Source organism: Myodes glareolus, chromosome 15, assembly GCF_982192425.1.
Source record: "Myodes glareolus chromosome 15, mMyoGla1.1, whole genome shotgun sequence".
NCBI lineage: Eukaryota > Metazoa > Chordata > Mammalia > Rodentia > Cricetidae > Myodes > Myodes glareolus.
In genome coordinates, this window is record NC_142040.1 from 19,306,873 (window position 1) to 19,324,504 (window position 17,632).

Consider the following 17,632-nt stretch of genomic DNA (forward strand, 5'->3'; position numbering starts at 1 on the left):
TTTTTCTCTCTTTTGTGCCTCCTGAAACAGCCTCCTAGAAAGCAGGGAGGTAGACTTCAGAAAAACACTTGTGAGCAACCAACTCCAACATTCCACTTATCTGTGGGCCCAGGAGAACTCTGAGCTCTGTGGACATGCCCACTCTAGCAACATAAGGATTAGTTCTCCACTTGCCAAGAAAGGAAAGAAACTGCAGTGAGGTCTAGTAACTTATGTCGGGTAGACCTTAGGACAGGAAAGCAGCTCCCAGAGCTCTGTGTGTAGCTCATCCGTTCTGTCCTTAGTGCTGGTGACCCTATCTGTGGATGCGTCTTTGCTGTTCACTTGAGGGCCCATCATGGGGCTGTTTGCTGTTCCCTCACGGGTGCCTACTTTATGCACTTAAATAGGCAACAGTCAGTATTAGCACCGACATTAACTGTAGCTCAAAAGTGGAATCAAGGTCTTAGGAAACACAGGCAGATCCTGTGTGGAGGGAAGGGTAGGAAATAAGAGACCTTCTCACTGCAGGACAGACGAAGGAAGATTTCTATGAACTTCTCACCAAAGCATCCTCTGATACCATCTCACATGGAAAAGACTCCTGGGATACAGGTGCTTACGCTCCCACAATCCCACGATGGCTAAAACTACGCTAAAAGTTAGTACTTCCACAGAAAGAAATCAAAGCCATCAACAGCTAATATACCCATTTTTTCCTAACAAATCTGGAGTGGGTGGGCCTCACTACTTACTATGCACTGACACCCCACAAAACTATGTTTAGTAGATGGCTTCATGTTCCTCCTCCATTAGCTAAATCTATTTTAAAGAGTTCTTTGGCTAAGGTTCAAGAGGATGAAGCTGAATTTGGTAACTGGCCCCTTCCACTTTCCGGTACAGGAATGAATAAATGCTAGCTCTGGCTGAGAGCAGGCAAGGGAGGCTCGGCTAAGAAGTGAGCGGCTGCAAAGAGCTTGTCGCTGGAGTCAAGAGCTGGCTGCAGAGAGTTCCAGAAAGCGTCTAGCAACCTCAGCAGCTATCAAAATGAATCAGATTTCTACTTTCAATAAAGGAACAAATACTCGTCACTTTCCAGACTCTAATTAGCTTGCTCTCCTGTTTTGGTTAATAACTAGCTAGGGCAGCGAGCGCCTCCTGCCTGGAGCACACCCTTCAGCATCGTTCTTGAAAGGTGCAGATGTCACGACTGGTTTATCTGTGGACTCTCAACACATGCACATCCAAATAAACAGATAAGCTCCTGGAGACCACTCGAACAGTACCAAATGGTACCAACCAAGCCACTGTGTTTGCTAAATAAAAAACTTAATGACTCTATTATTTCTGTAACAAATTGCTTGGGAACGATAAGACTTACTAGTTCTGATTGAATCATCCCAAGTCTACAATTCCCCCGTTTTCATAGTTCAAAGCAGCAACTGACTTCACAAAAACCCCAAGAAAGCTCGGCATGGAGACCAGAAGCAGAGTGTTTACTGTGTATAGGGTCTTGGGTTAAAATCCCATAATGAAAAGGGGGCATGGCTCTGTCACCTTCTGTCTCCCATCAGGCACAAGCTACAGGATAAAAGCTTCCAATTCTAATCTCCTCCTATCCTTCCCTCTGGCCAGGCGCTAGCCTCTGCTGCCATATTAAGTCCATGTAAATGTCTGGGCCAGAGCTCCTCTGGCAATGTAAAGGAGATTCACATCTTCCACAGCGGCAGGGAGCATGGGTGAGTGTATGCCCAGCACTACCAAGGAGCAAGGCCAAGGCTTGGAAGGGCTCAGTGTATACAAGGGAAAAAGGAACATTCCAGATCCTCTGAGAGTGCAAACACCCTCGTGATGACTTCACCCATTAGTAAAGGACCATGAAGAGAAGGAAGACAAGGACCGGATGAGTCCAAAAAGAAAAACCTTAAAGTTTCTAGAAAGAATATTTCCTTCTAGTTTTTCAGATGGTTTCTCCTTGGGGAGACCTGTCGTGGACCAGCCTTGACAAAAACACCTCTTATCAGGGTAGGTGCGTGGGGAACTAGAAATATAAATAAAGAATATGAAGATGTGTGAAAATAATAAAAAAAATTGTAGAAAGTACCAGGAGGACATTTGAGTGAGAAAGTCAAAGGACATACCCCAAGAAAACCAAGGCCCATGGGCAGCAATCTCCACTAATTTCTCTTCTTGGGTTATTCAAAATCATTTTCATCTGTTTATCCCTTGAAATTGGAATAATTCTGACTGAATTCTCTATGTTTGAAGATTCTTCTAGACAAATGGGCCTCAAAAGCTTTGAGTTAGCTCACCACGGAAAGAGGCAAAGACTATCACTATCTGATCCTTCAACTCAGTTTTGGGGTTTAGGGCTACCACAGTCTGGAGCTGAGGAGGAGGTTCTAGGTTGCCCTAGACTCCTCACAATATGGCATGGTTTCCCAGCCTGAACCGTCCGCACCATAGCTGCACACCCAGGATCACAGCCAGAGATCTGAAGCTCTGCAGAGCTCAGCTGCCCCTATCAGAGGACAGTGACAGTGTCACGGAGAGGGAAGGCTAAGTGAGACATCAAGTCTCATCAAGACTCCAAGCTCTGTTGGGCGGTGGTGGCGCACACCTTTAATCCCAGCATTTGGGAGGCAGAGGCAGGCAGATCTCTGTGAGTTCAAGGCCAGCCTGGTCTACAAGAACTAGTTCTTAGACAGTTAGGACTGTTACACAGGGAAACCCGGTCTTGAAAATCCCTCCAAAAATACCACAAAAGCATTTGTTCAACTATGTTCATAGCAGCACTATTTGTAATAGCCAGAACCTGAAAACAACCTAGGTGCCCCTAAATAGAAGAATGGTTAAAGAAGGTGTGGAACATATATACATTAGAGTTTTACTCAGTGGTAAAAAACAATGACATCTTGAATTTTGCATGCAAATGATGGACATAGAAAATGCTTTACTGAGTGAGGTAAGCCAGACCCAAAAAGAGGAATATGGTATGTACTCACTCATAAGTGGATTCTAGTCATAATTAAAGGTCTTTGAGCCTATTATTCGTGATCCTAGAGAAGCTAAAAAAGAAGGTGAACCTGAAGAAAATCATGTAGTTATCCTCCTGGAGATTGGAAATAGACAAGAGTGCCAGGTAACCTCGGGTGCATGGGGGGGTGGGAGGGTTGTTGGAAGGGGAGAGGGTTAGAGAGAAGGGAGTAGGGGAGGAATGGGGAAGGCTCGGTGGACTGGGATGGGGGGGAGGGAGGAAGGATGGATATGGGATCAGGGAAGTATATATCTCAACTAAGGGAGTCGTTTTAGGGTTTACAAGAGACTTAATTATAAAGGGGATCCCAGGTCCAAGGAGAGATCCCCAGATTGTTCTCTGGCCTGAGGAGAGGGTGCCTGAACCGGCCTTGGCCCATAACCATACTGATGAATATTTTGCATTTCACCATAGAACCCTCATCTGGCGATGGATGGAGATAGAGACAGAGACCCATATTGGAACACTGGACTTAACTCCCTAGGTCCAAACGAGAAGCAGAAGAAAAGAGAACATGAGCAAAGAAGGCAAGACCAGAGGGAACCTTCATCCAACGATGGATGGCGATACAGACGGAGACCCACATTGGAGCACCGGATTGAACCCCCAAGGTCCAAATGAGGAGCAGAAGGAGGAAGAATATGAAAAAGGAAATCAGGACCGCGAGGGGTGCGTTCACCCACTGATACAAGGGGACTGATCTAATGAGAGTTCACCAAGGCCAGTTGGACTGGGACTGAACGAGCACGTGATCCAACCAGATTCTCTGAATATGGCCAGATTCTCTGAAGGTGGCTGGCATGGGGTCTTTCTGAAAAGCCATTGACAATGACACTGGGACCTGTTTCCTCTGCATATACTGGATTTTGGGGATCCAGTCTGTTTGGATGCTCACCTTCCTGGACCTGGAGGGAGGGGATAGGAACTTGAACTTCCCACAGGGCAGGAAACCCTGACTGCTCTTAGGGATGGAGAGGGAGGAGGAGAGAGAGTGGGGGTAGTGGGAGGGTGTTGGGAGGAGGGGCGGAAATTGAAACTTTTATAAATTAATAAACTTTGAAGAAGAAAAAAAGAAAATCCCTCCAAATAAATAAATAAAAGACTCCCAGCTCCATGCTCCTCTTCTCTGACATGATGGGAACACCTCCAAATGAGTGAAAATGTTTATTCATGGCTACTGCATTGACAGGCCCTGTTCACAATACAAATAAAGTTTCTCCAATTTAAAACCCTGAAGAGATCACACCTAGTGGAATTAAAAAGCACATGAAAGAAACATTGAGCAGAGGGAGCTTCATGCACTTTAAACTATTCTACCTTTGCACCCACCTGACCTGTGACTGGATGTGGTTTGGGGTGCTGAACCCTAGCCTAGAGGTCACTGCTGAAAATGCAGATAGCGTCACAGAAGAGTAATGTATTCGTGAGGCACTTCACCGTCACTAAAACCTGAAATTCCATCTGTGTGTATACAGTAAAATAAAAGCTTGTTGCTTTCTTGAGAAATATTTCCTCAGTGAGGCAAAAAGTTCAAACAAAATAGCTACTATATATAGAGATAGATAGTTATAGTTATGAAGTTTCACTTCTCTTAAGTGTTTTCAAAGGTAGCCTTTTGTTTCTGAAGATCTTACTGAACTACCATGGCCACTTCCAAGGTCCCGAGCAGCACTGATGAACCTTAAGACAAACAATTACGGACCACCGAAATCTTCCCTCTGAGTCTCCAGCATGGTTCTCCAGGGTCACTGCTGCCTGCCCAGAGGACCGAGTGCTCCCCAGTAACTGCAACTCACGTGATCAGAAGGATCGTTTTACCACATGACAATTTGGAGGCCTCGTCAAAAGCCCCATAAATTCCATAACAGGAACACTCAGTGCTTCTCCAAAAGAAGAGAACCCACAGTTTCCAAAAGAACAGGAGCCTCTGTGCCCATTTCATGCTCTGTGGGGCTCCCCCAAGACATGGTCCTTCACAGGAAAAGCCCGAAGGCATGAAAGAACACATATGCATTTTATCTTGTGGGTCTCCCTTGTCCCCAAGAACGAACATCAGGGTATAGCCTTTCCTGAAAAGGGCCACATGACCAGGTCCCCACAACATGGAGGTCTAGCCAGCACCTTCTAGCTCTGAGGTCTCCACAGCCTGTGGGATTAAGAAGGCCTTGTTTTGTTCTCCAAAGTTCCAGCCAAGAGAAACTCAACAGTAACCCTGCTGCAGCAGGAGAGGGGTTGAAAACAGAGACTTCCCAGCAGCCACCGCAGTCCCTGAGAACCTTTTATGCAACCAGCACAAACTGGTGCATCTGCACAGAATCCTATTTCTGTGTGCCGAATAATATTTTTAAACATGCTGGAGGTGGAGACTCCATGAAAGAGATTTGTGTGGAATCATTCTATAAAAGAAATTACTGCTCCCAAAAAGTCATCCCTCAATTATTTGCCTCAAAAAAAAATGTTTTCTGGGCTGGAGATGTAGCTCATTGGTAGAGTTCTTGCCTAGAATGCTCAAAGCCCTGGGTTCAATCTCCAGCACTAGAAAAATGCCAAAATTTTCATTTTGTGCTATACACTAGAGAGATAATTGGTGGCATATAGTTGGTAGCACTGAGCTAGAATCAAAGACTTAGAAGGCTCATCCCAAGTGGCTTACCTGAAACATTGGGTAGGTCAAGAATGTCTCCAGCATCCTCCCCTCACAGGCGGGATTGGCTTCATACTGTTTTAAGAGCTTGTCAAAATCTCGGTTTTGTTTACAGTTGGCAAGTACTTGGAGGCTGTACTGATGATTACGCACAAATTCTTGATAAATGTTCAACATGGGCAGCAAAATATCAAACAGATCAGCTGGAAAAGAGAAGGCAGCATGGTTATTTGGTGCCTGGAGAGTCACCACGAAAAGGACCACCCAGTACCATAGGACTCAGACCCTAGTTGTCCTGCCCGGAGGACAAATTAGGTAGAATCTGCCCTACATCATAATGTGACTCCAGTTCCACATGAATTATGATAGACCAAGGGAAAACATCAACAGGTACATACCGAGACATGGCCCAGTACAGCAAGACCGAGTCCCAGTGTCAAAGGAAATGCACAGGATAACAGCGAAGTTTAGACATCCAAAGCTGATTAACACATACTATACCCCAACACCAGCCATTCCTCAGGAATTTATATCCTTAAAGAGTAGCTTACCTAAAACCAAAGTAGGCCAATTTGCCAGCCTTGCCTTTAGTCCTTGATGGAATATTTCATGTAGGAACATGATTGTTTCACTATATAAAAAAAAGAAAAACAATACCATTCAGTAACTATAATGTATCGTCTTGGTGAGAAGCCCAACAAATGCTTAAAGTCTTACTATGTATATACATGATACACCAGTCTCATAAGGCCTCCATAACATCATGGACTATGTGCTTGCCTCCATATGATTTCTCTTTTAGCCTCAGAAACCCAAAGGAAATCAAGATGAACCCCAAAGTCAGGAGGACAGGATGCTCCCAATCTGCTTCTGTTTCACATGTATGGTCCTATGCTCTTAAATTCAACATTCCAAAGGCATGATTCTTCCTCCAGCTCTTCTGACGAATTCTAAGGAAAGGATTTCCTCTAGTAAGAGAGCAGCTGCTCTTTCCTGTGTTGAGCCCTAGCCAACTGATGCATTCCCCTTTGTATTTTGATACCTGAGTTAGCAAACAAGTGAAATAAATGCTGTACATAATTGGGAAAATTACATTTTCTTAAGTATGAGCTCTGCTGAAATTCAAGATAATTGGTCTGCCTAGGCTTCATTTCAGAGACAAGGGAATCCACTTAAACAGCAGCCATGACAGCAAACACCCTGTGTGGCCACCCATTTCGAATGTACGTCTTCAATTCTCCATCTAGAACTAGGGGGCACTAACAATCGCTGGGTTGTATGAAGAACTCACAGTCTGAGCTTCCATTCAGGAGGCCTACCACTCACATTCTGAATGCCAGCAGTGTTCTCTTGGCCGTTCATGATCTAGATCAAGAAGTCCTATGGAAGCAAATCATCAGGGCAGCCAAAAACCCAGGGCCACATGCTTGGATGACCACTATCAGAGAGAAGAGTTCACAGTCTCCTCCGCGGCCTTTTCCATACATGCTTGAATAACTGTTTCCAGAATGCTAAGAGCTCTGCCTGAAGAAGTGTGAGGGCAACTTAAAAGAGGCCCTCTCGTTGTTTTGACTTTTGAATCATATCAGTACATTATCTACTCAAAAACAAATAAATAATTAGAATTTAAGTAAAACACCCAAGCCTTCCTCCCTCTGCTTCTTCCTTTGTTTCATTTTTCCAGAGCATTGATCACTGGATAATATGCTACATATTTTCATTCATTTGCTGTCCACTTCTGTTCTCACATCAAAATACAAATGTCACAAAGGCAGGGAGTTTCTGTTCTGTCCACTAATTGATCTTCGCCAAAAAGGGCAAAGCAAATACTTACTGCAGAAATAAATTCCACAAGGATTCTCAAGCCATCTTAGTCTGTATGCTTTCTAAAATGCTTCTGTGCAAATTGCACACCAAGTCCCATCAATCACTCCATCTCCTTCAGCTTGGAAGAGAGAGTGTCTTCCACATGTACACACCCTCACACAGTAACAAGAGCACAAATGTCAAATGGAGATGCAAACTGGAAAGGTCGGATGTCAAGACTCAAGAGAAATGCAAATGCAGGCTAACAATGCCATTCTAGAATCGCATCCTTCCTCTTAACCTGAGAACCAAGCAGATGCATCTGCGAGAGAGACCTCATCTTCTCAGACTGAAACAGGGATGTTTCAAGACACACCTGTTGAGAAAAATGCTGCTGACATCATCATGGCTAATGGGGGGCTTCTTAGAGCTGGCTGCCATCCGCAGGGGCCGGAGGAAACCGTTGACCAGGATGTAGAGCTGGTGCACGTACTCCGTCTCAGCTTCCACCATGGTGAACACAATCTGGTTTCTCTTCCTCATGCTCTCAGCATGGGGAGAGCAGATGTAGTCCTGCACAATGGTCTTCCACTTCCTCCTACACAGCCATCCCCGCATGAAGCTCTGAACCTACAGAACGAGGAAGGGAAGGAGTCTGGGAGATGAGGCAGTACATGTATAAACAATACCCTTTGAACGGTCCGTTGACACTTTCTTTAGTACTATAAAAATGGCAAATATTCACAAAATAGCAGGGGGAAATGACTTAAAAAGTTTTCTTGAGGTTCACAAATTTCTACGATAGCTTAAATGCATTAGGCTTATTTACATGGACACTAGAATATACTACTACTTAGCTAGTAAAACTTCAAGACTTAGGCAATGTATTTAAATAATATAGTTAAAGCTTATTTTAAATAATAATGAATCTTAAATATTTTTATCTGTGGTAAAAAAAAGTAACATAAAATTTGTCATTTTAATAATTTTTAAGTGCAAAAGATTGAACCCAGGGTCTTATGTAGACAAGTGCCCACAATTGAGCTCCAGAGCCACCTTTAAGAAAAAAAAATTCCTTGTTTGTTTGTTTGCATGTCTGTATGTGTATGTGTTTATGTACATTCATCATATATGTGCAGGAGCCATGAAAGCCAAGAGAGGGTATTGGATCCCCTGGAATTGGAGTTACAGATGGTTATAAGCCACCATGTGGGTGCTAAGAACCAATCCTGGTCCTCTGCAGGAACTGACTAATTTCATTTACTAAAATGTCTTCAAGGTTCACCCATGTTGAAGTATGTGCCAGGATGGCTGTACTTTTTAAGGATAAGTGACATACCATCACACATTTATCCTCCTCATCTCTGTTGGGCAAAATGGCTGATTCCATCCTAGAGCTGTTATGATTAGTATTGCTGTGAACATGGCTATGGCAATATCTCCTCAAGATCCAGGTCTTGCTATTTCTTTAGAAATATACCCAGAATTGGAATTACTGGAAAATGAGGTATTGAATTTCATCAAGGTCTATTTACCATTTTACAATCCAGATCCCACAATTGTACACAATATCTCCATATCCCTGCCAAAATGTGTCATGTTCTTCCTGTTTTGGTTTGCAGTAGCTGGCCTAATGGGTGTGATGTTCGGTCTCGTTGTGGCATTGATTGGTCTCTTCTCCAGTGATTGGTGACCTTTTCATGTGCTTGCTGATTATTGGCAAAACATCTAAATAGTGGTACTTCGCCCAATTTCAGCCAGCTGATTTGATTTTTTTTATTGATGCTGAATTTTGTTTTGCTTTGCTTATTTAAGCCTAAAATGTCAGTGTTGAAATTGGCTCATCTAATAACTCCTACAAGTGAGCAATCCAAGGTTCCATCAACTACATAGCTAGAAAAGCTGCAGGCAGAGCCAGCGTCCTTTAGTAAGTCTTTCCTTAACTGCTTATCCGTTGTTGGGCAAAACATATAGTAGTCTTTGCAATGATTAATAACTTTTAAAAGAGTAAATTAATATAAAATCTTCATAGAAATACCATATAGTTTTTTAAATGGATCTGAAATTCCCGGGCACGATAGGAAAAGTGGCAAATCTAGAAAAGTGCACTAGTCTGTGTGGTTTGGCTGGTCAGCACACACTGAGCAACTCTTAACTGCCCAGGTAACTGAAACCCTGGGAAAACAGCCATATATCCTAACCCTTCACTCAAAGGCTATGCTGCGAACCCACAGGGAGACCTTGAATTCCAATCCTGTTTTCTCAGAATGGACCTAAAACTAAGAAGTCCTTTTTAAATATAAAAATTACTGGATAAGTAATTAGGCTATGGCCCTTTAGAGATGGCAGACTCAGCAGGAGGCATATTTCAGGTTCAGACATTCGTATAAGCTTCAATCCCCTACCTGATCCCCTTCATACAACCCTTATCTATTCATCATCCCTTTTCAATATTTCCATCATCCGGGTGATATAAATTACCATGCATTGAGTTGTTGCCATGTGCTTTCTAATTTTGACACCACAGCATCGGTTTCCGTACGGCTGTTAAGATTGATCCACTCAAACAATAGAAATTAAGCAGATTTAAGTAGAATTATATAAAGAGTTCTATGCATACTATTTTGAGAATTCTAAAGAACATTTTTGTGAATTATAAGCAGTTTTGAGTTGTGATCTCTTGAAGCTAAAAGGCTACATTTTGCCAAGATTAGAGAAGATAAGAGGTTCATTTGTAAGCAGCCTTTCCACAGACATTTATTTGATTTAGGACATAAGAATTATTAAGTTAATTTTGAAATCTATTAACGAGTTAAAAATAGGTGCTTTAAAATTGCTTCTCTGGAGAATCACAAAGGTTAAAAACTGTACATTTTTCTTTTTATTATTCTTTTATTTAATAGAAATAGGTTTAGAAAACTCTACTCAATTAAAATTTGTGTTAAGTAAAATCTTTCTCTTCAGTTTGGCAGATGTTCCCTGATGAACAATAGCTGCCCCACTTATGTACTAGCAGATCTGCCCCTCCTGTATGGATGAAAATTGGATATTATTAATATCCTTGTTTACATGCAACTGCATGCTATTAAAAGAAAAGCATAGCATTAGTCTTGAAACACAGTTTCATAAACCAGGCTCAAATAAACAATTATAATGCTAGGAAAACAATAGCTTTATTTTACTTTTTTATTTCTTGAAAATTGAAAATATTCAACTCAACCCAAAGAATCTGTTCCAAATTCTGAAAAATATTTGGTTAAAGTTTTTTATAGCTAGCAGGGAATAACTATTTAATATAGAATTATAATTTCTTCCCAACTATGAATGCGACAAAATCAGGAGTTTCAACAGAGCTGCATTAACCCAATAGAGGACACTGCTGTGTAAATGTGTGTTTGCGGCCCTCTTCCCAGCACCCAAAAGGGAAGTTCTAGGACTGGAAAAAAATCCCAGGCTGAATTTTTCCAGACCAGTGTCGATTCCAATGAAGGGACAGTCTGGGAGGCATTAGCAGAAACAACAAGGCTGTTCCCAGCTCACGGACACAATAACAAAGTCACCATCACAGAGTAGACAACTGGTCACCATGCTCCCAGAAGCCTCCCCACCTCTTACCTTTTTAATCTTCTTGATGTCAGGATCCTCATCCTCTTGATGGCTGTGGTAAGGGCGCATCCGCTCTTTGGTTTTATTAAGAGCAACAATCTGTAGGACAGACAGGCACAGTTCAGGATCCGGGAAATGGCGGTATATAACCACGCTACAGAAGCGCTAGCCACAAAGATGGCAGAAACAGTCATTGCTTATGCCCTCTCCTTAGCTGGTGCTCCAGGACAGGAAACATGAGTCTTACTCCAAGCCTGGGGTTTCAAGTGTTGACAGAAAGTGCTCCACAGAGTGTGACTTGAGGTCTGCCTTAGGAGAAATACTAGTCCAGAGCTTAGCCCTGACAGACCAGGCCAATGTCTCCTCGGTACCCTGCCCAAAGGGTAGATGCCATGAAGCCCTATGCTCTCTAAAAACAGAAGCGTTCAACTTAAAGCCCTTGTAAGCAGCCTGCGGCCTTTGAAGTGCTTATCTCACCAGCCTTATGCATCTCCCAGGGAAAATGGTAGCTACCATGGCAACGTAAAAGTCTCGGGGTTGGTTAAAGCCAGCTGCAAAGGACTATGTCAAAGAAGCAGAGACTGTAATAAGCAGGGTCTTTCCATATGCATCTAGTCCCTGTGAGCTGCAGTGGATTTAAGAGTGGGTGACCTCTGCTCACAGCACCACGGTTTGCTAGTTCAGCCTCAGCTGGGCTTCACACAAGCCTAAGAGTTTAAACAGAATCTCTGAGAAGTCAAAACTGAAAAGGTCGGAAGATTACAATTGCCCCCCCCATCACTACCACCGGTGACCTGTCTTCGGATCTTGTCCCCCAAATTAAGTAAATGCACCCCACTCCATTTCCCAGGAGAAAATGGGAAGATAATGGAAAAGGAAATAATTCCTGTTAAGCGGCCACAAAAGACTACAAACAACAACAACAACAAAAAAAAAAAAAACAAAAAAAACCCTGGTAACTTCTCCCTGCAATTTATATTCCGACCAAAGCAGAGCATGCATGACGAAGACAGATAAACACACACAAGTAAATCCTGGGGAGCCCTGCTTGGTGCTGAGCTCCTCTCATGGTGCAAATACCAACCTGCTTCTCTCAGTAAACAGGCATCTGCTCTGGAGTACCGGGACAAAGGAAGAACACAATAATTGTGTTTTAAATTACAGTGCCTGATATAGCCTTTTCAAATACAGGTTTGTTAAGTTTTCCACTGCTGTTTTCACTGTATCAACTATCAGGGTTGCACAGAGGAGGCTGGCGAGTCTAATGATACAGTGAGGACACTCGGCAAGTCACCATCCATAGAAGAGTTTTCAACTCCATGCTTGAGCCGGATACACTGAGCACCATATTCTCAGTGTGGCTGGGAGCAGGAGATGAAACCTATACAAGAGTCCCAGTGAACCTCGCGTAGGTATAAGATAATGAAAAGGAAATGTTTGCAAAGAAAAAATGGCAAGAGAGTTGTCAAAGCTAGGGAGTCTTGCCTTTGGCATATACCATATACCACACCCATGTCCGTTAGACCTAAGAGACACCAGTGCACCTCTGGTTAGAATAAAGAGGACAAACTAGTCTCTACGTTCCTCCTCCATCCTTCAGCTACTGCTCACTTGCTGTGAACACCCACAAAACAGTCTAGGAAGGTCTCTGCATAGACTGAGATCTAGAGTCAGAAGGAAAACCCAAGTACAACACCATAGCCAGCACCATGGCTATGGACCCAAAGATCACCTCCTCCATCCCGTAACAGTAACACTATGCTGAGCATCACTAGAAGTGCACATTTACAGAGTAGGGGCCAAGGGAAACCCAGAAATGCCCCATAGTCAATCAATGCCTTCTTGTTTATCCCAAATGTGCTTTTCAGAATTGTGCATTGGGAAAGCTAGAAACAAAGCAGTTCAGAATTCCTATCTGGTCCTTCCTCAGTTATCATTATGAACTTTAAGTTATCCCATGGCAGACTCACAGATGTTACTCCAAGAGTCTTTCTGATGACTAGGGTGTGTGTGTGTGTGTGTGTGTGTGTGTGTGTGTGTGTGTGTGCTTCTTAGCTAACAAAGAACATTAGGGGCACAAATAACAACAGAAGGTAGCATGTTTATCATGGTGGTAAATGCACATTTACCTAACCCTGAAGCAGACAATAGATTCAGGTCTAGATCAGCAGTCCAGCCATATATCTGTTGATAGCAGAGAAACTCAGCATGGGATTAAATTTTTCTCCTGAATATCAGACAGATAAGCATGAGGAAGTGACAGAAGACAAGAAACAATGCGACAGAATCTTCAGCTGGGAAATACCTCTGATTTAAGCCTTTCAATTTCGGTGTCTTGATCTTCAAGCTGGTGCCGGAGTTGGTTAGCAGCAATCTTTTCTGTCTCCACAATCTGAACCAGATGAATGTACTTCTGCATCAAGACTTCCCTTTCAATCAAAATGTCCGCGTAACTTAAGAGAAAATTACACAGTTAGTGCCCGGAGCGTTGCTCCACCCCAGTCTCATGTGGCACAGCGCTCACACGTGTATAAAGGGACCCATGCACATTGTTTGGCTAGTTCTACTTTACACGTTAACCTACACCATACAGTTGGCATCTTGATAATATAGAATTTCAGTATTTATCATTTTACATATTCTCCAACTAAGAATCAATTTAATGTTGGCTATCACCCACAGTTTTAACATGACTATGAGAAAAAATGCAAAAAAAAAATGAAATATTTTAATACGAAAACATAAGTCTTCTTTACGGAAGTCAATGAATTGTTTTGAAGTAATGCCATGCCGTAGGTCTTCAAGGAGAGTATTCAAAGTGTGCACAGGGTAGAACATTCACCAGTAAAACTGACCTCTCAACAAGAGTAAGGCAACCCCGAGAACAAGGTCTGTTCAGGAAGAGACTGCCAGTTCTGTGGGGTTCAAACCACCCACTACTCTGCTCTGAAAATTACCAGAAGTTACACATGTGACAGAGAAAGCTAAACTCTTTGGGCAGTGTTACTTACATCCATTTCTTCAGCTAAGCATGACAGAGAGAAAATCTGTTCTTAATTTTTACTAATAATACAATATAGAGGTGTCTGGGCTATGATACAATGTCAAGGCACTTGAAATATGATGTAACATCAAGCTGCCTGGAAGTTTGCATCAGATCCCCTGCACTGTTTGCTTAGGGTGGTAAGATGCGTGTTCCTCTCTTCCTAAACCTTTGCAGAATGGCATGTTAGCAGTTGTAATTAATAGTGGACACTAGTTGTTGGCCGTATGAGATGTATCAGACATTTTCTCATTGCAGACTCCCTGCAATACAAGAGGTGGGGCTTATGACTGCAATCAGTGTGGGGAGAATTGGTTCTCAGAATACATATTGACCCCAGGATTAGGAGCAAAGCAAAGCTTGTCTGACCTAAGTCCGTGTTATTAACCACAAGCCAAACTGGTCTCTCAGGGGAGAAACAACCCTTGGAGGCTTCTGGCAAGTCTCCAGACTGCTGCTTGCCTTCTCTTTGGGACTTTGAGTCACTAAAGCCATGTTTGAAGTCACCCTCAAGATCATGGTGAAGAAACAGAAGACGAGTTGCCTGACGCAAGCTATAACAAAGAGAAGTTTTCTCCAAGGAGTCCTACTCTGTGCACTTGAAGTGAGAGGATGTGGGTCTTTGTGGGGCAGCCATTTTAACCACCTCCTCCAAAAGCACTCACAGGAAGTCTGCTGAGGAAAAGCATAGGCAAGTGTTCCAAAAAGCAAACACATAGCAAGCAGAATGTCTGAGACAGGAAGGTGGTGGTACCTGGGATCTGCAGGCTTTTAGGACATTTGAGTAGAATTATACCCTGGAGTTCAGAAATATATGTAGTTTCCTTCTAGTAAACTCTCTTTCTAACTGCCTCGAAAAGGTACTGTCTTTCGAAGAACTCAGAAGTTGTGGGGCCATGCTAAAGTCCCACTGTGGCTGAGTCATTGGTCACACTTAGCACTGAGGTCACACGTGCTAGAGTTGCTGAGGATCTTGGAGTTAGCAGCAGTCTCAAGTCACCTGTTCTAAGAGATCGCCCCTTGAGCTTAGAAAGAAGGACTAGGTAAGAGTAGAAAGAAGACAGAAGAGGGTAGAGTTTTATCAGTCTTCCTTCCTCTAAGGCACAGGTTCTCAACCTGTGGGTAGGGACCCTCTAGAGGGGGGTCACATATCAGATATCCTCCATGTCAGCTACTTAACATTACAATTCATAACAGCAGTAAAACAACAGTTTTGAAGTAGCAATGAAGATAATTGAATGTACAAGAGGAGCTGTATTAAAGGGTCACAGCTTTAGAAGGGTTGAGAACCCCTGTTCTAAAAAGGAGGAAGTAGCAAAAGAGCATAAACAGAACTATAAAAATTCTGTCCTTTCCTGTCAATTTTACCTGAAGTATGTGTGTTTACAAATGTATTTGATCAACATTAGGTAGCAGAGTAATATTTTATTTGATTTAAAAACAAAAAGGCCAAGTCAGCAATCTCTGCTGGAGCAGGCCAGAGGCAATGACTCCCACAAGAGCAGGTACAAGGGAGCCACTGCCGAGGGAGCAGGTCCAAACCAAAGACTTCTGCAAGATTTGGTGTAAATCAGCGACCTCTGAGGTAGCAGGACTGAGCCAGTGACCTCTGCCAGAGAAGGCCCAAGGCAGGTACCTCAGTGGAAGCAGCCCCAAGCAAGCAACCTCTCTGGAAACAGGCCTGAGTGAATGCCCTGGTATCAGGAAACAACAACAGGGGGCACTGAGTGACCTCCAGAGTGATTGGAACTATGACCCTGACTGTACTACAAGGAGAAACCATCTGAGCCTTGTATTCACTGGCACCTGGAAGATTCATTACCAGAGTCACATATAGCCCCAACTACACCAGAGGAAAAGATGGGTAGACAAGGTAAGAACACACTCAACACCACAAAACGCAATATGACACCAACAAAAACTAGTGGCCTTACACCAGCAAGACTTGAATAGCCAAATAAAGATGAAGCAAAAGAAAATGACCTAAAGAATAACCTTAGGAGAATATTTGAGCCCTTTAAGAGAAAATGAAAAATTCCCTCAAAGAAATAGAGGAAAGACAAACAGAAAATTGGAAGAAAACAGGAAATCACTTAAAAGAAACCAAGAAAAAGCAATCAAACAGATGAAAGAAACAATACAAAACATGAAAATTAAAATAGAGACAATAAAAAGCACAAACTGAGGGAATTATAGAAAGGGAAATTATGAGAAAATAATCAGGAGCCACAAATGCAAGCATAGATAGCAGAATACAAGAGATGAAAGAAAGAATCTCAAGCACTGAAGATACAATAGAGGAAATAGACTCATAGGTCAAAGAAAACATTAAATATAACAAAAGCTTAACACAAAATATCCAGGAAATATGGGATACCAAGGAAAGACCAAACCTAAGAATAATAGGGATAGAAGGAGAAGAAGCCCAACTCAAAAGCACAGAAAATATCTCACCAAAATTATAGAAGAAAACTTTCCCAACCTAATGAAAGATATGCATATGAAGATACAAGAAGCTTACAGAACACCAAATAGACTGGATCAAAAAAAAAAAGTCCCCTTGCCACATAATAATCAAAACACTAAATATACAGAACAAAGAAAGAATATTAAGAGTTGCAAAGGAAAAAAGCCAACAAACATATAAAGGCAGACCTACCAAAAATTATACCTGACTTCTCAACAGAAACAATGATGGCCAGAAGGTCCTGATCAAGCATTATGCAGACATTAGGAGACCATGGATGCCAGCCCAGACTATTATACCCAGCAAAACTTTCAATCACCATAGAAGGACAAAACAAGATATTCCATCACAGAACCAGATTTAACCAATACCTAGCCCCAAACCCAGTTCTATACAAAGTACTAGAAGAAAAACTCCAACCCAAGAAAGTTGGCTACATCCACAAAAACACAGAAAATTGATTATCTCACAGCAGCAAATCCCAAAGAAGGGGAAAGCATGCATACAATAACATCATCAACAATGAAAACTAAAATAACAAGAGATAGCAATCATTGTTTATTAATATCCTTTAATATAAATGGACTCAACTCACCTATAAAAAAACACAGGTTAACAGATTGGATATGGAAACAGAATCTATCCTTCTGCTGCATACAAGAAGCATACTTCAATCTCAAAGACAGACATCACCTCAAAGTAAAGGGTTGGGAAAAATTTCCAATCAAATGGACCTAAGAAACAAGCTGATGTAGCTATCCTAATATCTAACAAAACAGACTTCAAAGTAAAATTAATCAAAAGAGACAAAGAAGGATATTTCATATCAGTCACAGAAAAAAATTCATCAAGAGGAAATCTCAGTACTGAACTTCTATGCCCCAAATACATGGGCACCATCATATATTAAAGAAACATGCCTAAAGCTTAAATCACACCTCAAACCCTACACACTAATAGCAAGAGACTTCAACACCCCACTCTCACCATGGACAGGTCTGTCAGACAGAAAATTAACGATAAATAAGGGAACTAACAGATGTTATGACT

The 17,632-nt window shown here is 42.3% G+C and overlaps 1 protein-coding gene across 3 annotated transcripts in view; it reads right to left on the minus strand.

Moving 5' to 3' along the window:
• The window catches only part of Rasgrf2 (Ras protein specific guanine nucleotide releasing factor 2), a 218,984-nt gene that overhangs the window by 120,156 nt on the left and 81,196 nt on the right, over positions 1 to 17,632 (minus strand). For all 3 annotated transcript variants that reach the window (XM_085676865.2, XM_048455899.3, XM_048455898.3), the window contains exons 3-7: positions 13,378 to 13,525; positions 11,082 to 11,171; positions 7,843 to 8,096; positions 6,212 to 6,291; positions 5,670 to 5,863 (exon numbers count right to left, since the gene is read on the minus strand). In XM_085676865.2, coding sequence (XP_085532991.1) covers positions 5,670 to 5,863; positions 6,212 to 6,291; positions 7,843 to 8,096; positions 11,082 to 11,171; positions 13,378 to 13,525 — 766 coding nt within the window. The remainder of the gene's footprint in view (positions 1 to 5,669; positions 5,864 to 6,211; positions 6,292 to 7,842; positions 8,097 to 11,081; positions 11,172 to 13,377; positions 13,526 to 17,632) is intronic.